At 34.9% G+C, this 25,299-nt stretch overlaps 1 protein-coding gene across 17 annotated transcripts in view; it reads left to right on the top strand.

The window, feature by feature from the left end:
• Window positions 1–25,299, top strand: part of Mbtd1 (mbt domain containing 1) — a 63,664-nt gene that overhangs the window by 4,647 nt on the left and 33,718 nt on the right. For 6 of the 17 annotated variants that reach the window (XR_007107560.1, XR_007107561.1, XM_047542691.1 and 3 more), the window contains exons 3-7: window positions 1,676–1,773; window positions 18,312–18,513; window positions 21,576–21,715; window positions 23,196–23,310; window positions 24,536–24,618. Coding sequence is in view for 13 of the 17 variants with exons in the window: in XM_047542691.1 (XP_047398647.1) it covers window positions 18,360–18,513; window positions 21,576–21,715; window positions 23,196–23,310; window positions 24,536–24,618 (492 nt within the window). In the remaining 4 variants the exon portion in view is untranslated. Of the gene's footprint in view, window positions 1–1,675; window positions 1,774–18,311; window positions 18,514–21,575; window positions 21,716–22,665; window positions 22,778–23,195; window positions 23,311–24,535; window positions 24,619–25,299 lie in introns of those variants that run through there. The other 11 variants (XM_047542696.1, XM_047542695.1, XM_047542697.1 and 8 more) reach the window with 8 other exon arrangements.

Here is a 25,299-nt window from a genome sequence, read left to right as displayed (position 1 = left end):
GCACATGTGAGGCACTGGGTTTGATTCTCAGCACCACATAAAAATAAGTGAATAAAATAAAGGCATTATGTCCATCTACAACTAAAAATATTTTTTAAAAAATGTTGATCTAAAATTAGTTAGCATTGTACAATGAGCTTTGTGCAGTGGTAGAAATGTCCTGTATTCATATGTCCACATATGACTTTTGAGCACTTAAAACGTAGCTAGTAAACTAAAGAACTCAACTTTTTATTATATTAGTCAACTTAAATAACATGTCTGCCAAATTGGATATGCAGGTATAGTACAGTGTTTTCCAAAGTTAGTTGAAATCACCTCTTGCAGGCTTTTGTTAAAAATACACACCTCTCTCCTGGATGTAGTCTTTCAGTAGGTCTGCAGTAAGTCTGACAATCTGTTTGTTTGTTTTTATGGCGCTGGAGATTGAACCCAGGGCCTTGTGCATGCAAGGCAAGCACTCTACCAACTGAGCTGTCTCCCCAGCCCTGACAATGTGTTTTTAATACATACTTCAGAAAGTTTTTTGTTTTTGTTTTGTTTTTCATCAGATTAGTTAAGGAAACACCACATTATAGATTTCTGAGCACACTATTGTTCTCACTGTGGTGTTGGTAACCTAGAATTTGGTATACTATAAGTGAGCTTTGAACAAAGTCGGCAAACTGGGCTTTAGCCCTGGCTCTGCCACCTCCTGACTTGTGATTGCAGATAAATTGCCTAATCTCTTTGAGCTTCATATTCTTCATCTGAAATGTGGGGTGAGAATAAGCCCTTCTGAAGTTTCTATAAATTTCCACTAAAATGTGATGACTGCTGTATAAAAAAGTGTAAGCTGCTATATAAATGACAAAGTGTTAAAGAGATCTTTCCAGAATCCTTTCTTTTCCCTTTTCACTGGATTATCTAATTTATACTCCTCTTCTTATAAAACTGGTTGTATATAATGCTCATTCATTTATGAAATCTTAGGGGCCACAGTTTGCAGTCTTTGTTACAAGGTGGGCATAATAAGTCTTAATTTTTTTCTTTTAATTTCTGGTGCTTAGCACATAATATGTATAGCTCAGTAAATATTTGCTGGTATCTATTTACTTTTAGAGTTTAAAACTTTAATTGATTATAGATTTTTTCATATACCAGAGAAATATCCCCTTATGCATATATGTATGGAACCCAATTTTAACTAATGCTCTATGGTTACTATTCAGTGATTTTTTTATCTTAGCAGTACTGGGGATAAATTGAACCCAGGGTCTATCTAGCACTGAACTACATCCCTAGTTCTTTTTATTTAAAGACAGGATCTTGCTAAAATTGCTGAAGCTGGCCTCAATTTGCAATTCTCCTGCCCCATCCTACAGAGTAGCTGCGATTAAAGGCATGTGCCATCATGCCCAGCAGTGATTACATATCTTTTGAGCAACTAGCTTCATATATATTTTAAAAGATAATCATGCTAAGGGTGTAGCTTAGTGGTAGAGCATTTGCCTAACCTGCTCAAGAAACTGGGTTTCATCCCCAGCACTGTCCAAAAAAAAAAAAAAAAAAAAAAAACCACACCAAGAGAACTCTTTGATTTTTTTTCATTAGCCCTAATAATGATCTTAGAGACCCTCTAGGCCACCGTGTGTTTCATACTTAATTTTGACAAGGTCATCTTATTTTTAATTAGCTTTTCAGGTTCATACTTAAGGATTTCATAGCTTTCTTCTGAAGAACTGAAAGTGTCCATGTGAACTATTTTATTTTATCATACATCCTTCCTGTGCGGTAAGTGGTATTTTCCTTATTTAGAGGAGAGGGAAACTGAGACTCAAGTAATTGTTGTATCCAAAGTCATGATAATGATAGGACCAGAAGTTGGACCCCAAAACATAGAAATCTGGATTTATCACTAGCCAGACGATGCTTTTCATCCAGTTGTGGAATAAGGAAGAGGCAGCAAGAGCTAAAAAGCACCCTCACTTCTAAGTGCAGTCATCATAGAATATCTGTTGTGAAGTTTGTGATTTCAGGCATAGTATTCACATTTAAGGTTAGAGGAAACATACATTGTCTTATGCCATCTCACTCAATCCTGCCTGGAACATGAATCATCTCATCCAGCTTACCCATGATGTTTATCCACCCACCCATTATTTACTAGCCATCTCAATTATCAAACTGACTATCAAGTTATGAGAGTGCTTGTGTTCAAATACCCTGATGTAGTAGCCTAAAGCCATATCGTTCATCTCATCATGTAGACCTTATTTCATTATAAGAAGGGTGCGTATAGGAAAATTATTTTGTCAGACCACATTCATTTAACTTTTATTACAGTATATTCTAATTATTCTCTTTTGTTATTATTGTTTTGTTATTATTGTTAATCTTATTGTGCCTAATTCATAATTATAGATGTTTATAGAAGCTGGTAGAATTCTGGAAGGGAAGAGTTAACTGGAAAAGTACATGAGGGAACTTTCTATATCTTGATAGGTACTCAGAAATATGCCTTAATTTTTAAAAGTTTAACTGGTGAATAAAAGAGAAATGCAAATGAACTGCAGTTTCTGATAAATAATTATTAAAATATGATGTATCATAATCTGTTGAATAATACATTCAAAGCAGTGAGCAGAGGAAAATTCTTAGCCCTAGAATCATCTATATTAATGAACGTAAACACTTATCTCAGAAACAAAAAGAACAAAGTAAGTCAAAGAAAACACACCCACAAAAAAAAGTAGAAATTAATGAGTTAGGTGCTGGGGTTGTAGCTCACATGTGAGGCACTGGGTTCAGTCCTCAGCACCACATAAAAAGCAAATATACAAAGGTATTGTGCCCATCTATAACTAACAAAAAAAAAAAAATGAAAATACAGAAAAACTGTACATCCAATTGATGAATCAGTCTTGGGCCTTTAGGGGAAAAGTCACAAGATAGATAAACCACTAGCTAATTTAACCAAGATTGGAAAAAGAAAGAATAATAGGTCAAGAGGAATTCTACCTGAGAGACCAGATATTCCTAGTGCTACATGACTATAAAAAATGGGAAAAATTGTAATTATTTTTATGAAACAATAATACTGATTTCTATACTTTTGATGAAGGTAACAAATGAAAACAGATGAAATAATAGTTAAGAATATCATTGCAAGTGGCTGGGGTTGTGGCTCAGTGATCGAGCGCTTGCGTAGCATGTTTTAGGTACTGGATTTGATTCTTAACACCATGTGTAAATAAATAAATAAAGGTCTGTCAACAATTAAAAAAACAAAAAAGGAATATCATTTCAAAATCCTAAATATTATGTAATCTCCCACACCACATTAACCCATTTTGTCCCAGTTGTGAGACACCTATAAAAACATCTTTGTATGTGTGTGTGTTACCCGGGATTGAATGCAGGGCCTTGTGCATTTGAGGCAAGCACTCTACAACTGAGCTATATCCCCAGCCTAAGTAAAACATCTTAATGAAGTTTATGGTAGGAGTACAAGGATAATTCAGTATTTGGAAACCTACGTCGTTTACTGTATTAATAGTTCTGAACAGAGAAGTTGTAGATCCTGAAAAGGCCTGTGGCAGAATTTTAACACCTAACAAAAACTTTTGAGAAAACAGGAATGCATAGGTACTTCTTTATTTAACATGATTTTATTAACATAAATAAGCACCTCAATCCTAAAGCCAGCATCTTAATAAGAAACACAATCAGTAACAAAGTAAGGATGAATGTTTTCTCCACTATTTATACTAGAACTCTGAGCCCATACACACAGGAAGAAGAAAACAAGTAGAGGCATAATACTGGAAAATGAAAAAGTTTCTTTGTTGGTGATATGATTGCTTTTCTGAAAATCCCTAGAAAATTGTGACCAAAATAATTTGGTCAAAATAATTTGAGCAAGAAGGATTGTAAAATAATAAATTTCAGTGTACTGCAAAAACAACCAATTAAGACAATACAACAACCAGGCATGGTGGTGCACACCTGTAATCCCAGCTACTCAGGAAGTTGAGGCAAGAGGATCCCAAGTTCGAGGCCAGCTTTGGCAACTTCTTGAGACTCTGTCTCAAAAAAATAAAATGAAAAAAGGCTGCAGATGTTGCTCAGTGGTAGAGTGACCCTGAGTTCAATCCCCAATACTGCAGAAAAAGAAAGCGGGGGAAACAGTATCACACACACAAACTCATTTACAACATGAACAACAAACTACTTAAATTCCTAAAAGGTTTTGCTTTAACAAGACTTGTTTTATAAGCTTTGTGAAGCATGGGGCTGGGTTTGTGGCTCAGTGGTAGAACACTTGCCTAGCACATAGGAAGCACTAGTTTCTACCCTCAGCTTCACATGATTTAAAAAAAAAAAAAGTTATGCCCAGCTATAACTAAAAAAAAAAAATTTTTTTTTAATTTAAAAAATAAAAAGCTATGTGAAGCAAACTATAAAACATTCCTAAAAGACACAAGTTAAGCTGGGCATGGTGACACATGCCTGTAATCCTAGCAGCTTGGGAGGCTGAAGCAGGAGGATCCACAAGTTCCAGACCCTCAGCAACTCAGTAAGTCCCTGTCTCAAACGAAAAAGGGCTGGGTTGTGGCCTTAGTGGTTAAGCGACCCTGGGTTCAAACCCCAGTACCAAAAAAAAAAAAGACACAAGGTAAATTTGAACAAATGGAAAGACATCCATTGTTCTTGATTAAGACATCTCAACATCATCTAGTTGTAACATCTAAGTTAATTGATAAATTTAGTTAAATCCCAATATAAATTTTTTGGTATAAAGTTGAAATAGTTAATACAAGAATTCATTTGGAAAAAGAAACATGCAAGAATATGGGAAAACATTAGAAGAGAGATCTTTGAAGTGGATTTAGCCTCAGCAGTTATAAAAATATCCTAGAAAGTCTCTAGTTTTATAAAAGGAAGATATTGACACATGAATAGACAGAGTCTTGTACCACCTAAACTTTTGTATATGGACCACATATACAAAAGTGGTATAGCTGTAGCCACCATAATGTGGTAGCACAATGTACTATGTGTTTGATGATGTTGGTGTAAATAAACCTACTGTATTCTAGCGCTTTAAAAGTATATAATACGCAGTTGTGTACACTACGTAATACTTGATAATAAATACCTGTGATTGGTTTGTGTTTACTATGCTTTTTATCATTAAAGTGTATATATTATAGTTACATTTTTTTAAAGTTCACTGTTAAACAGTAATCCATGTTATATCAATAGTAGCCTCATAAATGTCGTATGGACTGCATCTTTTCATCATACCATTTTCTCTTGTACTTGATTTAGTCTCACATGTTGTTTTGCTCATCATGGCCCCTAAGCATACAAAGATCCATTGCTCATGTTGCTACTCTGAGGCCACAAGGAGGGACCGACTTGAAAATGAAATAAGTGATTAAGGACTACAAAGGTGGAAAATCAGTGATGGTTATTGCTTGCCAGTCAGGCATGTCCCATTCCACTATAGCCATGAGCTTGAAGAACAAGAGCAAAGAAGGATCTGCTTCGTTGAAGGCAATAAGACTACAATTCAAGAAGGGTCTATATCTGATGGGCAGGTACTTGTAATGACCTGGATTGAAGACCAGACACAGAAGCATATTCCTCTCAGTACCATGACGGGTATGGCCAAGGCAAAAAGTTTGTGATCTTGAAAGAAAAGGCTGGACCTGATAACAGTGTTAAATTTACTACTAGCTTTGAGTGGCTGAAATGATTCCAAAATCATTAGTTCATTGCATTACGTTAAAGTGAATGATGAGGCTGAGTGCTGATGTGAAAGCAGCTGAAGAACTTGTGAAAACTAGGCTGATTGTTTAGCTGATTGGGGAAATGAATTACAATTACTTGTCTGAGCAATCTGAGAGCATAGGCTATATAATACAGCCTAGGTATGCAGTAAGTCATAGCATCTGGGTTTTTGTAATTGCATTTTTATGATGTTTAACCAACAGCTGAATCATCTAATGTTACATTTCTTGAAACATGTTCCTGAAATTAAGTCACACATGACTATAAAGTCCAGAAGTGGAAACAAGTACATAGGGAAATCCAGTACTGAAAGTGGTATTTCAAATCAGAGATAAAGGTGGATGTTCTAATAAAGGATATTTTAACAACTACCTAACCTTTTTGGGGGGGAAACGTTAGGCCTGTTCTTACACCATACACAAGAATAAACTCCAAATGGGTCACAGAGCTAAATATAAAACCAAACTATACAAATACTAGAAGAAATGTGGGTGAATTTTTCTGTATCATGATTTAGGAAAATTTTGTCTAATTGACTCATAATTAAGGCATAATGAAAGAATACACTATGCCCTAGGGGTATATAGCTCAGTGACACAGTACATGCTTCAAATGCCTAAGGCCCTGGGTTTGATCTTAGCACCAAAAAAGAAAAAATACTCAGAAATTTTAATACTGGTAAATTTTGATACATTAACAAAATTGTGCCAAAAAACTTAATGAGCAGAATCAAAATTTGCCATAAATACGGCCGAAGAGTGAATTCCTGAGTACAAATAACTGAAATAAATCTGTGACTAAAAACCTTAAGGAAAAAGCACTAAAAGATTGGAACAGATGAATCCCACATGTGCAAAAGATCCAAAAACTACATTAGACTGAGCCCCAAGTCTAAAGAGTTGATCTTTATTACAGACTCCTCACTAAAATCTCGGTTCATTGGAAAAATTAATTTCAGGGTTGGAGCAGCATAGATATAAACATTGAGCCTGAAATATGTTAATGTGCCAAAAAAGAAGTACTCGGAAATCATCAGGAGCATGTTAAAAGGAACTAGTTCAAGGAGATCCTAACAGCGAAATCTGGGGTAATATGAGCCCTGAAATAAGAACCATGATGAATTACAAATCATTGAGGGAAAAATAGTTAATTCATACTGATAATGAATAGATAGGTAAGCAGATGAAATGAAGTGATAGTAGGATTTCCTGAGTTGAGAAATCATTTTTTTTTAGCCATCATGGTAGAGTTTGGTTTGGCAAGGTTATTATTACATGGTAAATTAGAGGTGGGAGTGGGATTTCAACAAGAAGCAACATTTGCATGTTTTTGTCATGATCTAAGCATGCTTATTAATTGCAAGGAGAAACAACAGTGAATATGCAGTGGGAAAAACTGCAGAAGACCTTAGGCATCTTGTGCCTTGGCACAATATCCTGAGAGGGATACAGCATCGTTCGTGAAGTATTATGGGAATATATAACCCAAATCTAATGAGGGAATGTCAGATGAACCCCAAATGAAAAACCCCTGATTAAAAGGGGTTTTACGGCCTGCATTCTTCAACATTAATCTTCCAATTTAAACCATAAGATAAATACAATATGTGGTCCTGAACTGGAAGGAAGAAATGCAAATAATGATGTGGGTTATTTGTAATATGGATGGTAAATTAGAGAATAACACTAACATTTAACATTAATTTAAATTAATGTTCAGTTTCCTAAAACTGATAACTATGCTGTAGTTATTAAACGAAGTTTTAATCTTAGGAAATGTATGCAATTTAAATGATTTAGAAAAAACTATATAAAGAACCAACCAGTTGGGTCCAAAGTTAACAATTGGTGAGTCCGTGAGTACAAGGGTTCAACATTTCTGAAAGCATAATGTTATTTCCAAATAGGAAGTTTTTTTTAAAAATTGCACTGATGGACCATTTTTCATCTGTCATTTTGGCATAGATTCAGAGACAAGAATATATTCCATTAGGTTTTGAGAAACAAGCACTCTCAATATTGTTGGTACAAATATAACAAGTAAAAATTTCTTTGGGGAGAATTTGGCAGTGTCTGACATATACACACATATATCTTCCTGAGAATATGCCTTGGAGGTGTGCCTTACTAATATAAAAATACATATGCGTAACTTTATTGTAGCATATTTGTAATTGCAAAAAATCGAAAACTAGATGCCTTTGCACTGAAATGGAGTGATTTTTATTCTCAAAGATGAGATTGTAGTGTTTGGCCTTTCGTGTAAGAAAAATACAAAAGCATACATACATTTGTTTTCCTTTTGAAAGTGTATACCTACAAGAAGGATGAACCAGAAAGCAATAAAGTTGGTTACAGAGAAGGAAACGGATCTTCCAGATAGAAAATGAAATTTAATTCAATGAAGGAGTCTTAAAAACTAAAAGCAAACCAAATCAATTCAAAAATACCAACATAACCACTATTAAAGGAGAAATAATTCAAATAACTCTTAGTCTGACACTCAGCCCCTTGATTTGGGGAGAAAAGACTGCAAAGAAATTGTGAACTTTTGATTTTGTGTGTAATACAGAGCTTCTTTAGCTATTTAAGTATATAAAAAGATTGAGCAAATAGGTAGATATGCTAAATTTGTTGAGGAATAGAGTTTTCCCTATAGAAGAAGAGACAAATAGGGAGTGTGGATAGCTTTTAAAAAATGAATAAATAAATAAATAAATAAAGCCCTGTGGGGCAGGGGGTGGGGAGTGAAATTATAGGTAGAAAATGCTGATTTTCTTAAGTACTTGAATGCATACATTTGTCATATACAAGCATGTTCATATCCTTAATTCTGTCATCTGAGGGACCTGAAGCAGAGAAACCTTAATGGCAATGAACAAACTTAACACCTACATATTTATATCTAATATATTAATAATCTACGGAGCTTGGGATATAGCTCAGTTGGTAGAGTACTCGCCTAGCATGATAAAGGTCCTGGGTTCAATCCCCAGCACCACCAAAATAATAATAATAATAATAATCTAGTAAAAGAAACCAAGGAAGGCTGTTTGGAGAAGTATTTGATTCCAGGTTAGAGACAGATGAGATTATAAATCTAAAATACCTTGTTATGCCAGGAAGACACTCCAAAAACAGGAGTGTCAAAATAACTTTTTTTTTTTAATACTTTTTCTAGATATTGGTGGACCTTTATTTTGCTCATTTATTTATATGCAGTGCTGAGAATCAAACCCAGTGCCTCACACAATGCTGGGACAGCGCTCAGCCACTGAGCCACGATCACAGCCCTAAATAACATCTTTAAGGAGCTCCCACTCACCCAGTCCGGGACAGTTTGAGATGCCAAATAATTAACAATAGTAAATCACAAGCCATTGAAAAGTAAAAATCCCTGAGTCGATACCCATAGTAAGTAGCGTGGGAACGGGGATAAGGGCCCTTACAGAAGATGCCAAATAATGAACATGGAAAGAGTGCTGGGGGTGAAAAAAAAAAAAAAAAATCACAGTTTAAGGATTACTTGCACACAAGAATCACTGGGTATTAAGTCTGAAGTGATATTTTGGTGATTAGAATATTTGTATTTTTAAATGTTCCCCCATTGATAGCTTGTTTAATAGAAAATAAGAGAAAATGTTAAATAGTGTTGAAACCGTACTGTACTCAGAGCAGGTCATTAAAATTAACATCATCAGTAAGGACAGATAGCCATCATGCCTCTGGATGATACCCTGAGGAAAACAGCACTAGTTATGTAAACAGCTGGTGCTGAATTAATGAGAAAACTTCAAATAACCCAAAAGAAAGAAATTTTTACTTTTGAGATAATTGGAAATCTGCAGAATTCCAATTTATATAAGGTAATCTCTCAAATGGGGAAGCATAATACCCACTCCTGAAGTGGGGGGTGTACCTCATAATTTCCCAAGAGTCAAGTATGGGAAAGGGTTAAGAATCACTTTACAGCAGGGCATGGTGGGCCTGTAATCCCAGTGGCTTGGGAGACTGAGGCAGGAGAATCCCAAGTTCAAAGCCAGCCTCAGCAACTTAGCAAGGCCCTGTCTCAAAATTAAAAGGACTGAGGATGTGGCTCTGTGGTTAAGCACCTCTGGGTTCAATCCCTGATTACCTCATCACCACCAAATCACTCTGTGGAGAAATCTGATACTACCTCAGCCAGATGATCAAGGTCAACATCAACACTAATAAGCCATGTTGATAGTACCTAATGTGATGTAACAAATGGCAGTTGATGTCAGTAACATACCTCCCTGCACAACCTTCAGCCTTATCATGAGGACAACTCTCAGTGGAGAGGTGTTCAACAAATTCCCTAAGCAGTACTCAATTGCCAAGATCTTCCAAAGCGGGCAGGAACCCCACAATCAAAAGGAGCTTTATGACAACTTAGGCATGAAGACTTATGGCAACTATAATGTGGAATCTTGAAACAAAAAGAACATTAGGTACAAATGAAAGAGAACTGAATTTAGTGTAGACTGGTTAATAAGTTGATGTTAGTTTATTGTTTACAACAAATGCACCATACTAACATAATAATAGTAGAAGTGGATATTTGAACCTGAAGTTTTTTCTGACTTCTGAAAAATAGCCTTTTTGAGGGAAGGGACTACCTTCTTAAAACATGTTAAATGTTGAGACAGACAAAATGTATCCTTCTAGATTCAAACTTAAAGAGACATGACAAATGGAATATTTGACCCTGAACTAGAGGGCAAAAACCCATAAATTAAGTCACTTGATAGAATGTGAATGGTAGGGTAAAGTATTGGGTTAATTTTAATTTCTTGGAGATGATGACTGAGCTGCTGCTATGTAAGAGGATGTCATTATTAGGAAAGGCACTTTGAAATTGTAAGGCAGTAGTGCCCAACCAGGGTAGTTTTACCTCCCAGTGGACATATGGCAGCACCTGAAGGCATTTACAGTTGTCACTGGGTGGATGGGGGAATATTACACCAGAAATAGTACTAAATGTAATAAATACAATGCACAAACTAAGTTACCTGACCCAAATTGCCAGTTATAAGGTTGAGAAACCCTGAGCTATGCTTCCAGCCCTGATTTAAACATAAGTGGACTTGAAGCATGTAAACTCTTCACGAATGGCTGAAGGGGGAAAAGTTTTGTATAGAAAAAAGTAAATGGAACCCAGTGCTTACGATTGATCAGGTTAATGATACCAAGTTGTTTGTGTCGTTGGAACTTCTGTAAGTTACAAATAAATGATACAATAAAAAGCTCACTGCTTTATGGTAAAAGCCTATTATTACCTTCTTAAGGTCGAAAGGACATGATACAAATAAGTTTTATGAACAATAAAAGCGTATGATGCAGCTGATATTCAAATTGATCAAAAAACTTGCTTTTAATCTCATTTGAAAATAAGGAATCTTGTTTTCACACTTATCTTTTTATTGCCATATATTACAAGTGTTCTTTAAATTGCTTGTATTTACATAGTATGTAGCTAGTATACTATCTATTTTGCTGCTCACCCAGTCACTAGTACCTTTCTAGTATAATTCTTTTTCCTAGTTAATCGTTGCCTTTTTTTTTTTTTTTTTTTTTTTTTTTTTTTGTTCTAGTGATTGAACCCAGGGGTGCTTAACATCCTTAACCCTTCGTATGTTTTATTTCGAGACAGGGCCTCTCTAAGTTTCCTAGCTAGAGTATTGCTAAGTTGCTGAGGCTGACTTTGAACCCGAGATCCTCCTGCATCAGCCTCCCAAGCTGCTGGAATTACAAGCATGCACCACTGCACCTGGCTCATATTTTCATTTGGTCAGTGTTAGGAGTATCACCATTTTTTCAAATGATCCAACAAACATAAAAACTGATATTTTTCCAAAGTTGTCATCTTCCTCCTCCTCCTCCTCTAATGCACTTTAGTTCCAGGCCTGCTGTAGAGCTGTTATCCTGGGACTTATCTTTATCATTGCCTTAGAAATTTTCTTTACCTCTTTCCTGGGTTGGATCATTTAGTTCCTACGTCAGTCATCTTGCTCTTTCTCCTTTACTTTGATGTACAGTGAAACACATCTTCTGGAAATTTGCCAAGAAAACACAAATATAACAGCTAAGTTTCTTTGACATGTGGCACATCTAAAAATACCTTTATCCTACCATTATAATTGGTTGATAACTTCGACCAGCTAATAGACTTTTTTCAACAGATTTATTGAAGTAAAATAAGTATACAATTCATAAGTTTTTTGAGAGAATTATTTTTGTTTTGTTTTTATTGTGCTGGGGATCAAATTCAGGTCCTTGGGCATTAGGCAAATGCTCTACCACTGAACCACATCCCCAGCCCAATTTGATAACTTTTGACATAGGTATATACTCATGAACTACCACCACAATCTAGATAATGAGCATACCTCATCACCTCCAAAATTTTCCTTCTTCTCCTCCATACCTCCTTTCCATCCTTGGCTCTTACCCTGTACCCTAGTAATTACTGATCAACTTTCTATCACTACACACTATTCACATTTTCTAGAATTTTATATAAAAGGAATCATGTAGTATATACTCCTTTTCTTTCACTCAGCTTATTTTGAGATTTTATCTGTCAGTTCATTTTTGTTGCTGAGTAAGCATAATAGAATTATTATAATGATGTACTACAATTCATTTATTCATTTACTTGAATAGATACTTAGACTGCTTGGATTTGGATTCTTTAGTTCATTGTATGTCTTTGTATAGACATATGCTTTCATTTTTCTTATGTACAGGAGTAGAATGGGAGGCGAGTGGTATATGTTTAACTTTTTAAGAAACCATTTTCCAAATTGCTTATACCATTTTACATTCCCATCTGCAGTGTGTAACAGTTCTGTTGCCATAATTTTTTTAAAGCCATGGCATTGATGTGTAACAGTATCTCATGGTTTTAATTTGTATTTTCCTACTGAACAAAAATGTTACCCAATCTTCTCCTGTCCTTAATTGTCATCTGTATATCTTATTTGAATTGTCTATTTAGATGTCTTGCTAGATGTATTTTTCTTTTAATTGGATTGTTTCATTCATTGAGTTTGGTGTTTCTTTGAATATTCCAAGTCTTATTCCAGTTAGAAGAAAAGTATCCAGCCTTTCACCCTTAAGTGTAATGCTAGCTTTAAGGTTTTTTGTTATCTTTATCAGGTGAGAAAGTTTTCTGTTCCTGATTTCCTGAGGGTTCTTAACAGGATTCAGTGTTGAATTTTGTCACTTTTTCTTTTTTCATTTTAGGATAACTATGTCTTCTTTTTTTTAGTGTTTTAATATGCTGTTTACTGAGTTTCAAATGTTGAACTAGTTTTGCATTCCTAGAATAAATCTACTTGGTCAAATTTTTATTTTTATGTGTTGTTTGGCTCAGTTTGCTATAATTTATGTAAGAATGTGTGCATCCTATATTAGTGTGGAATCTATCCAATAGCTTTCTTGTAATGGCTTTATCTGTTTGGGGGAATCAAAGCAATGCTGGCCTAATTGGAAGCTGTTCCACCACCTTCAGGTCTCCAGAAGAGTTGGAGTAAAATCAGTATTTCTTAAGTAGTATTCCCTAGTAAAGCCATTTGGGCCTGAAGTTTTCTTTGTAAGATTTTTAACTACAAATTTATTTTCTTTAACCAGTACAGGATTGTTCCATTTCTTAATGAATGACATTGAATTTTGTCTCTTTAAAAAAATTTGTTCATTCACACAAGTTGTTGAATTTATTGGCATAATATTATTACTAGTATTCTTATTGTCCTTTTAAGTAGTGATGTCACTTTTGTTCATAATATTGGAAAATTCTTCTCTCGCTCTCGTTGTCCAGCTTCTTGCCTCATATACACATGAATTTTTTTTATTTTTTACTTTATCATCCATCTGTTGGATTTATTGTTTTGCCTCTTCTGTTTTTAAGTTCCAAGATCTATCTTGTTCTTTGATAGTATCTTATTCTTATATCTTGGAAGAATAAGTTACATTTTTTGAAGTTTTCTTTTGGTCCATACACTACTTCTATTTCTGATCAGTGATCCTTACCTGACTGGGCACTCTGAGTGGTTAGGTAGAAAGCAGCTGATTAGATTGGGTGTGCCTGAGTTGTGCTAGTTGACTACTGTGATGATTGGTTGATTTTTTTTAAGTCTTCTCTCTGGTGCTGTTTAGTTTTGCTATGATTGGTTTAGGCATAGGTATCTTTTTATTGTGTTTAATATGCTTGATAGATCTTCCATGAACTCCTATTCTCATTTCTGCAAAATGCTCAACCAGTGTCTCGTTCAACATTTCTCTTTCTCTGTTATGCATATTCTGTGCTTTAAGAATTCTTAAAGGGGAGTGGGGAAAAGTTAATCAATGGGTACTACATTACAGTCAGATGTAAACTGTATCTAGTGATTATGTTCTGTGTATTTCAAAAACCTAGGAAGGATTTTTTTTTTTTTTTTTTTTTTTTTTTTTAAGTACTAGGAAATAAACCCGGTGCGGGGGTGCTCTACCACCAAGCTGTATCTCCAGCCCTTTTTGTTTTCTTATTTTGAAAAATCTGACTAAATTGCCAATTCCAGCCTTGAACTTGTGATCCTCCTCCTGGGATTACAGGTTTGTGCCACGCATCAGGCTAGAAGAAAGGATTTTGGATGTTTTGCCTTAAAGAAACTATCAATGTTTGAGGAGATATGTTTAATCTGATTGCAATGTGTACATGTATTACTGCATAGTACCTTATTAATATGTACAATTCTCTGTTATTCTTGTATCAATTAAAATAAATTTAAATTTTTTAAGAGAATAAGGAATTCTTATTAGATATTTACATTCTATCCTCTTATTTTCCATTTTCCTGTGTTTGGTGCTTTGTTAACTTTTATCCTTCATTTCTCTATTTAACTATGCCTAATCTATTGACTTTTTTATCCTTTGCTCATTTTTCAATAATCTTTTTAAAAAAAAAAAAAAACAGAATATGTATAGTTATTTTGTATTCTATTTCTGGCAGTTTGCAGTGCCTGAAGTATTTGGCAGTCTTAATCTCTTTCCACTGATGCTTGCTCATGGTAGATTATTATATGTTTGATATTTATGCATTCGTATTTGATAAAAACTGGGAATGCTGAAAAGTCTGAATTGTAGGTCATTGTTACTTCTGCTTGAAGTCAAGGTGCAGTAGTAGCCTGCATCTACTTGAATTTCTTGCCCTGGGGATTTCTTGACCATAGTGGGGAGGGTAAATTACAACCTCAGACTTACTTAGGAGGGCAGGCCTGTGATTACAAAATCCCAGGGAAGCTTTCCACCAAGAGCATGCACAAAAAAGACTCCTTTATGGGTCCTCTTCCCGTGTACTCATGTTTTTTTCCCACCCACTCTTTCATTGAAGTTGTAACCTCCCTCAGGGGTTTTGGACATCTAAGTTCCTCCATGGTAAATAAATGCTAAGTTTTGCAAAGGGAAAACCAATTATTATATGTATGATCTAATAATGTTTTATCTTAATGTAAGAAAAACATTTAGAGAATAACACTCCCTAAATAGACTACAGCTTCCCAGTAAGTTTGACATGGATGATGAGTATGTCAAGATGCTCATCCCTGGTGCTGGGGATTTAGCTCAGTGGTGGAGCACTTGCCCAGCCTGCACAAGGCTCAGGGCTCAATCCCCAGTAATGCAAAAAAAAGAAGATACTCATCCCTATAATACTTGGGGCAGCCAGAAGTTTCAGTCTGAGTACATCTCCATGCATCATATAGATGATCTTTTCCATGTGTGCTGAAAAGTTCAGAGAGAGAACATTCCTCTAGAATATTATCCTTCAAGATAAGTTGGAAAAGACTGCATACTACCCTCTCTCTCTTTGATAAAAATAATGTTCATAAGCATTCAAGGCTCCAGAAGACGTTGAAGTATGAAAAATTTCTAAAAGTATTTAATTATACTATTTTGGGGAGCAGGGGGATCACTGGGAATTGAACCCAGGACCACTTAATCTCTGAGCCACATCACAACCCTTTTTTATTGTCTTGCTAAATTGCTTTAGCTTCCCTGCTGGGATTATAGGCATGTAACACTGCACCTTGCCTTCAACTATACTACTTCTTAAAATGATAATAACCTATAATTATTGCAACTTAAAATGTTTGTATCATTGATCCCCTAAAATTTCAACTCAGTAGAGTTAGAAGATATTCTGGATTGACATTTGGGGTCAATAAACATGCAGTAGCTACTAACTTGACTATATAGTAGACAAGCTTCTATGAAAACTAGTGAGTTTAAAAGGCCATGTGGAGTGTAAAAGGTCACCTCCTCATGAAGGTGGGCTTGTATGAATTTATTAGAAGAGTCTAACCCATGTATGTTAAGCACATACCAGAAACTATAGCAAATAGTTCATAATGTCTTCCCCTTACTCCAAGAAAAGTATTCCTTACCTGACCTGGCCACTACATCCATTTCTGATCTCATCTCCTACACTGCTCTTTAGGCATCAGCCATGTTGGCCTTTTTTTAATATGCCAAGAGTATGGAACAGCATATATTCAAAAGATTGCTGTTTTTGTTTTGTTGTTCTGGGAGTCTTACCTCAGTGAGACCATTTGTTGCCACTGAATCTCAACTGACAACCCCTGTGTCAGTTATTGTATTATCACATGATTTTTGCTTGTGTAGCTAAACCTTTTTTTTAGAACCTTGGTTTTTTTTTGTTGTTTTTTTTTTTTTTTTGTGGTGCTGGGGATTGAACCCAGGACCTTCTGCATGCGAGGCAAGCAACTCTACCAACTGAGCTATAACTCCAGCCCAAGAACCCTGGATCTTGCCTTCTCTGTACACCATTTGCTTTACCTTCCTTTACTGTGAGACACACATGTTTGATAAATAGTTATTGGATCTTGAATGAATATAAGAAGAAACTCCTAACTTGCTCATGTTCTCAGGCAATAAATGGCAGGTGTATCAGAATTCTGTGTTCATTGTACCACACTACATCTAAATAAGGATTTTCCCATTATTTACCACCTTATTATAAAATGTTAGAACTTTTCCTTTGGAATTGCCCATAGAGCCTGATTTATTCTTTTTAAATCTGATGGTAGCAAAGCAGATTTTTTTTTGACAATACATTCATTCACAGAAATACCTAAAAGTTGTTCAGAACCAAATCTGTATAACTTGGATGATCGTGCTAGGAAAACTTGTGGGGAAAAGAGGAGTAAATCTAAAGTGACCACAAAAAAAAAAAAAAAAAAATGGATTTTTCTAAAAGAGAGTTCTAAAAGAAGAGTACTAAGAATGGGTTGGTGGTTGTGACAACATTATTGGAACATGTGAAGAGCCTTCCCAAGGGGAGTTCTTAAAAGTCGGTATTCTTTGGGGGTATAATATATCCATTGTGTTTGTTGCTCTCATAATTACACCTAATATGAATGAAAATCAGATTCCCATCTCAATGCATGTGAATGGTAGATTTTAGCTTTGTTATTGGCCATGGAATACCAGAAAGAATTTGGACTACCCAGAAAAGAAATTGTAAAGAAAGTTTAAGATGATACACACACACACACACACACACACACATATTAATTGAAGCAAAAGAATAAGAATAGATGCCAAACCCTAAAGATTCTTCAGTTTCCCTCTCTGTTTAATAGCTCTCTGCATCATTAATGATGGTTTGATTCTGTCATTTCAGATAAGCATCATTTTTTCTTCTTCATTATTTTCTATTTTATTTTGACTTTCTTATCACACTTGAAGTAGTGGTATTTTTATCTGGGAGTGGAGTAGCATTATTTCAGTTTTTGTTTGTTTTTCATGATTTGAATGAGGGGATATCTTTTGGAAAAGACATGGCTAGCATTCATTAAAGATGATAAAGTATCTTTGTTCTATTTGAAGAAGAAATAATGTTTAGTTTGGGATAATTGGATTGGGCTTTTGAAAAACCATTGTTTTATGTTTTAAAAAATAAAATAGAGTTATATAGGTAGAAGTGTTATCTCCAATAATTTTTGAAATAGTTAATACCTTAAAATTGTCTCTAAAAGTGTAAATTCTCCATTCATCCTTTCAGAACTCTTAACGGTGGTTTTAAAGCATCTATATTTTCTGGATGCTATAAATTGGTATCAAAGTTTATAATTTTAGAGATGAAAGGCAAATTAAGAAATCTATGTGATTCACTGCAGTTTTTTAAAAAGAAATCATACAATCTATTTTATATAGAAAATTAACATGTCTAGTTTAAGATAAAACTTGAGTTACATGGTAGTCTTCTGATTCACATTCACTGTTCATCATTATAATTATTAATCTTATCAGTAACTGATAATGATTGATTTATGTCTCATAGAAGTGGAGGACTCCTTTTTGACATGTATTAAGCTTTTCATTATAAAATAAAATTATCACTTCTCAGGGATAGATTTCATTAAATCTCATTTACCAAAATGTGTGCAGAGGGCTTTCAGGGGATATCAATGAGTACTCTTATCATGTGTTACTGGTTTCCTGTACTTTAAGACAGAACATTCTTCACAATCCCAAAGGAAAAGAAGAGACTCATTCGGGATGTTCGACGGTTATGATAGCTGCAGTGAGGACACAAGTAGCAGCTCCAGCTCTGAGGAGAGTGAAGAAGAAGTTGCTCCTTTACCTTCCAATCTCCCAATTATCAAAAACAATGGACAAGTGTACACGTACCCAGATGGCAAATCTGGCATGGGTGAGTATTTATAGCTTTCACCTGTTGTGCAACTTTATATTCAAGGGTGTGTTTTCATCTTATTTTTCTCTCATTTCCTTTCCTTAGAATTTTGAAACACTATATGAAGAGACAGAACCTGAATCATAATTCTAGATAGGGCACTGAGTCTGTGTTCAGTCTCTTTTATTTTTACTTCCTCCTCCTAGTAGAAGGCAATTGGAACAAAATTAAAAGCAAAATCCTATTGAGAAACTTAATATGGACTTGAATTCAGTAGATAATAAGTCCCTACATAACAAAATGTGAAGGATCATAGACTTACAGATTTGAAAGAGATATTCAAGGTAGAGCCTCCTTCTGACAGTTCCTTCTAAGTCTTCTGTTTTGACATTTCTGATAAGGTACTTTGACTCAGAAAGCAGTTTCTTTCTTTTAATATCTCTAATTACTAGGGTAGTCTTCATATTGAACTAAAAGTATTCTGGTCTGATTTTTGTCTTTTGATTTAAAATTTGCTTATAAAACTACATAAGAAGGCAAGCATGGTAGTACATGCCTGTAATCAGCAGATGCTGAGAAGGCTGAGGCAAGAAGATCGCAAATTCAAGGCCATCCTGGGCACCTTAGTAAGGTGCTGAGCAACTTGGTGAGACTCTCACCAAGGTCCAAAGGACAAAGGAAGTAACTCAGTGGTAAATTGCCCTGGGTTCAATCCCCAGTACCAAAAAAATAAATTATACAAGGGACTGGGGATATAATAGGAGCAGGTACAAGGCCCTGGGTTCAATCACGAGTACCAAAAAAATAAATAAGTAAATAAATAGTACAGTGTTGAGGATTGGCATTGTGAAGATGGTGGAATTTTTAAAAGTAAAGCTACACAGAATAATTCTAATCTAGATTAATCTAGATTGTCTAGATGGCACATAGTTGTTTCAGCCATTTCTTATAGTATCACAGTGATTTAATTCATCAATATATGGGTCACTTTCCTCTGGGAATTTTCAGATTGTGTGGCAAAAGGGTGACTGCTCCTCTTTTCCTGGGACTGTCCTGTTTTTAGCCATCGAAAGACCTGCATCCCGGGGCTGGGGAGATAGCTCAGTCGGTAGAGTGCTTGCCTTGCAAGCACAAGGCCATGGGTTCGATCCCCAGCACCAAAAAAAAAAAGAAAGTCCTGCATCCCACAAAACATCCCAAGCATATGTTTGGTCACCCTACGTGATTAGGGCAGAAGATAGTCAGCCTTTTTCAGGACATTGAATTATATAATATTATTATACCGAACTTCAAATAACTGGGTTTCGGTTTGGTTTTATTCTTTACCACATAAACTAAACCAGTTTGCATTAATCTTAATGCTTTTGTAGTTAATTTCTTTAACCCAAAAGTATAGGACTTTGAATCTCTTTGAAATTTTTTTCTTAGTAACTTCAAGTGTTAGAAATTTAGTTACAGAAACTTTAACAGTTCTGCTAATAATGAATACTGTGTCACCCAGTCTTCCAGATTTGATAACTCTACCCTGTTGATCTTGTTCTGATCTTTTGATTAAAAAGTTTTACAGCCCAGGGCCTGGTACAGGGTCTTACAGACCCTTACAAAAAGTTTCACGTCTTTTATCAAGACCCACTAGACATGGTCATCCTACCAGTTGAAACCTACCTAGGGAGAGTTGGGATTGTAGTTTGTAGTAGAGTACTCACCTAGCATGAGCAAGGCTCTAGGTTATCCCAGCACCACATTTAAAAAAAAAAAAAAAAAAAAAAAGATGTGCCTAGGTGTTTTCTACTCCTGCTGTTCTCAGTCATGGTTGACAAAACTATGAGAGAGATTTTATCAAATATACTAATGCCTGTTAATACATAGTCTTGCCATGGTTTGTTTATAGCATACCAGTTGGTAATCTCATTGCAGAAGAAAAGGTTTATTTTCGATACTTCATATATACTAGAATCTGCTTTAATTACTAGAGATAGAAATGAACAGCACAGATTAAGATCTCTGTCCTGATGAACCTTGGGTCCTACTCGAGGGAGTTCTACTTTGACTCGTATTCCTGGCAAGGATTCATTTATGATCCATTGAGATCACAATTTTTTTTCTAATCTAAGTGGTCATGAACATTTTTAACAATCGGTTCTAGAATTTTTATGATTAAAAATTGTCTAGGTTTTTCTACCATTAGACACCCTGTATTCATCTCTAATCTGGCACTTTTTTTCATGATTTCAATAGATTGTAGAGTAACTCATAGATTTCCCATTTTTCCCCCCATTTATGGAGTAACCAGTACCCTACAAGTTCCTGTAGTTTACTGTTTGAGTGGTGGAAACATTAACTCAGTTGTTTGCTGTTATTTCCTGTTTAGCTTTTTTGAACTTCAGTTCTTATGAACCTTATTTACCTAATTCTACTTTTCAGGGTATTTATTGTCTGTTAATGAAACAGTTCTTAAAAGTCACACTATTTCCAGCCATTACTGGTTAATAATAGAGCACCTGCCTCAAACTTTGCATCTATCACTTCCTTCATGTCCCCTGAGCATAGCTTGAAAATAATCCTCATATTGCCATTAGGATTTTTCCAATGTTAGCTCTATTTAGATTTCAACCTTTACAGTATTTTAAAAACTTAAGCTACAATGCATGGTAATTCTCAGTTGCATTGTGCTTCTTTTATATTTACTTTGTAATCCTTTCAAAAACTTGGAATATGTAATGTATATGAAGTACCTAGTCCTTTACCACTGAGCCACATCCACAGCTTTTTTATATTTTATTGAGATAGGGTTTCACTAAATTGCCAAGACTGGCCATACTTTTTTCTCTGATTGTTTTTGTGTAGGTTTCTCTGTAATTTGTATAAAAATGGAAATTTTTAAGACAATTTTTTTTTTTTTTTTTTTGCGGTGCTGGGGATCGAACCCAGGGCCTTGTGCTTGCAAGGTAAGCACTCTACCAACTGAGCTATCTCCCCAGCCCTTAAGACAATTTTTAAATAAAAACTTTTAGATAGTTGAGTAATTATTAATTATTATATAATTAAATCAACACAAATGTTTTCATTTTGTTAATTAGCCACCTGCGAGATGTGTGGGATGGTTGGCGTGCGAGATGCTTTTTACTCTAAAACAAAACGTTTCTGCAGTGTTTCCTGTTCAAGAAGTTATTCGTCAAACTCCAAGAAGGCAAGCATTTTGGCCAGACTTCAGGTAACGGTACAGAAACCTTCTTATTCTTTATATATCTGTTATTTCTATGACTTTCACCATTTATCTGTCCTTTAATTGTGTTTCATTGCACTCTACATCTACCTAAGTAGCCAGTTACCATGTTGTGTCCCACATATTTTAGGAAATTTATGAACTCCATAGTTTTATAAAATTAGCTATTTTATTTTTTTTTTTTTATTTTGGGGTGCTGGGGATCGAACCCAGGGCCTTGTGCTTGCAAGGCAAGCACTCTACCGACTGAGCTATCTCCCCAACCCCTTAAAATTAGCTATTTTAAATGGACAAGATGTGCTGTCTAAAACAAACTGTAAATTGTATAAGTGAATTTACAGTACTTACGCTTTTTCAAGTAAGTATAAAGAAATACCTTTGTACATACAAACATACAAAAAATGAATCAATTTTCTTTTTCCCCCATTGTTTCCTTTTGAGTTAATAACAAAGTAGAGTCTTTTAACATTTTAGGGGAAACAGTTTACTCTCTGGTTTTATTTTCCTGCATTCTTGCTTTTTTTTTTTTTTTTTTTTAAATGCTTGTATGTGTGTGTATGTATGTGGTCCTGGGTATCAAACCCAGGGCCTTGCACATACTAGCCAAGCACAGCATTGTACTTTTCATTATGACACATTTGCTACCTTGACCAAGCATTTTCTTGGTTAATCCAGCTAACCTTTTTGAAAACATTTATAGAATGGAAGGAAGATCATCATTTGTTAAATAGATGGGATCTTGACGATCTGATTAAGTTTTAACTGTTGTATCATATACAGCATTTTAAAGGCGTTACGGAAATGATTTTTTTATATCTTTCATTGGATGGTCACATTTTTGTTTGTTTTGCTTATTGTGATCATTACATAGCACTGAAAGGGTTATTTAAGTCCCCCAAATTAAGGAAATACATCACTTAGATGTATTTCTATATTTCAGATAGACAGTACCTAAAGATCCTGAACAGTGGTCTGTACCCAAATGGATGGCAGTGTGTCACACTGTGAATTTGGCCATGATCATTTTGTCATTGATCTTTTGCGTTAGCACTAAAGGTATAAACGTCAGTCACTTCCTCTTTTGAACATTAAATTATCTTCTCTTACCATATAAATAGCAATGCTTGGCAGCCTGCATGAGTGAATAACCACTGGTTCTTTCTACTATAAGAAGAAATCAAGTATCCACAGCCTATATTTAACATTTTATGGGATATAATTTTTTATTAACATATTAATTTGCATATTGCTATTTTAGTCTATGCCAGGTCTGCTACCCATATTAGATATTTACATTGTAGCAGAACTCCAAAAAAAATTCTCATGTTAAAATTCCTTGTATCTTTCCTCTGCTTCAATAATTTTCTAAACCCTCAATGTTTACTTAAGCAGAATGAGTAGTACGCAATCATGTTAAATTTTGGTGGTGGGATGATGAAAAAGAATCCTATTTACTTAACTCTTCTTGTTTCAGGGTAAGCCTCCAACAAAGAAAGCAAAAGTTCTTCAGAAACAGCCTTTAGTTGCTAAACTAGCTGCTTACGCTCAGTATCAAGCTACCTTGCAAAATCAAGCAAAGACGAAAGCAGGTAATATTGGTGAATGTAATAGATGAAATATTTACTGTTGATTCATCTAGTTTAGTAATGATATTTTAATTTTGGATTCCATTTAAGCTGTTTCTCTTCCCTATTAGCATATTATGACTCTAGACTTCCTGATGATGAATGTAGTTTCAGTAAATTATTCTAGGGGGAGTAGTTGTATATACAAATTCTAGTGCTTCTGGCAATCTGAATTTTATATTTAGTTTATTTTATGTTCCGATGGTGGGTAATAAGGAGCATTGTGGAGAATAATGGGCAAAGAAAGAAGACATTAGCAGACTTCAAAGGGATTAGGGAGAGGAGGCCAAGTAGGGACTGTTTCTAATAGAACATTCTTAATGGGGGTACAAAAGCAAGGAGATAAGATGTAGGACAGCTCAAAACCTGAGTAAAGCCAGGTGTGATGGTGAGTACCTGTAGTCCCAGCTAAACAGATGTGCCTGGGCAATGCAGTGAAAACTTGGCTCAAAAAGCAAACAACAACAACAACAAAAAAATCTAATAAAGGCATTAGGTAGCAGATACTGGGTAGATATCTCAATGAAGCACACATAAAAACACAAAAGCAGCCCTAGCAGCATTTGTTTCCCTGGACACTTCTCGCAACTGTTCTTTGTTTTCCTAAGTGGAAAGCTTGCACTTCACTTTCCACAGAGTATATGTTGCATATAGAAAACTTTTTTTGTTGTTCTTTTTTTGTTTATTCATGACAGAAGAATGTATTTTGACATATTATACATACATGGAGTATACCTTCCCATTCTTGTGGTTGTGCATGATGTGGAGTTACTCTGGTCATGTATTCATATCTGAACATAGGAAAGTGCATATGGAAAATTTAAGAAGCTGTAGTTTATTTGAAAATGAACTGACCAGGAAAAAACTGCTCAGAAAATCTGAAATTGGAAATACTCTAAAATTTGAAACATTTTGAGCACCAATAACATCCATGCAAATGTTTCAAAATTCAGAAAACTCTGAAATCTAAAACACTTCTAGTCCTAAGTGTTTCACATAAGGGATACTTGGCCTTTATTATACAAATTAAAGCTCATGTAATTTAGCAAAATTCTTCAACCTTTACAGAAAAAAAAAAAACTTTCTTTAATGGGAATAAATAAATTTTATTTTCATTTGCATCTTAACAGCACCAGCTTTGTTAGAAATAAAAGGTTTGAGAATTATATCTAAATTTATTTTATTTCAGCAGTCTCCATGGAAGGTTTCAGCTGGGGTAACTACATCAATAGCAATAGCTTTATAGCAGCTCCAGTTACCTGTTTTAAGCATGTGAGTATGGAATTTCTCACCTTATTTAAAAATACTTAGTCTTTCTTTAAATGTGAAGGTACAGCAGTGTCTAAGCCTTATCCTTAGAAGATGTTTGTTTCATACCTTAAAATTAAAATGCTTCTCTTTTATTAACTACTATATTTATTAGCAGCTAAAAAAATAACTTCAATAACTTTTACAAATAAAATCTCCTATAAAAAATTGCAGTTTGAGGGCTGGGATATTGCTATTGGTAAAAATGCATCTCTAGAATGTGTAAGCCTCTGGATTCAATCCCTAGCACTACAAAAAAGAAAACTTGGGCCCCAGGGGTGTGACTTAGTGGTAGAGTACAGACCTAGCACGCACAAAGCCCAGGGTTCAATCCCTAGCGCTGCCCAAAAAAATAGTTCCGATTTGAAATGCTTTTTAAACAAGGAAAAAGTACTAGTCTCATCCAATTTTCTTACTGAGTTAAACATATACATTTATAAAATACCAGGCTTTGTATATCAAAAATAATTGCATATTGATAATGTCATGTGGCTCAACCTAACAAAAACCTTCTATCATGTATGTTACCTAAATCTTTGTGATTTGAGTAGGTGATTCAAGGATCTTTTTTCCAGTGTTCTCCAAATGTAAAATCAATATTAGTAACGTAGCATTGTGAGCTAAAATAAGTGATGTGTATCATCA

Source organism: Sciurus carolinensis, chromosome 3 (genome assembly GCF_902686445.1).
Source record: "Sciurus carolinensis chromosome 3, mSciCar1.2, whole genome shotgun sequence".
Lineage (NCBI taxonomy): Eukaryota > Metazoa > Chordata > Mammalia > Rodentia > Sciuridae > Sciurus > Sciurus carolinensis.
Note: the sequence above shows the minus strand (reverse complement) of the source record. Positions and strands in the feature narration are given on the sequence as shown.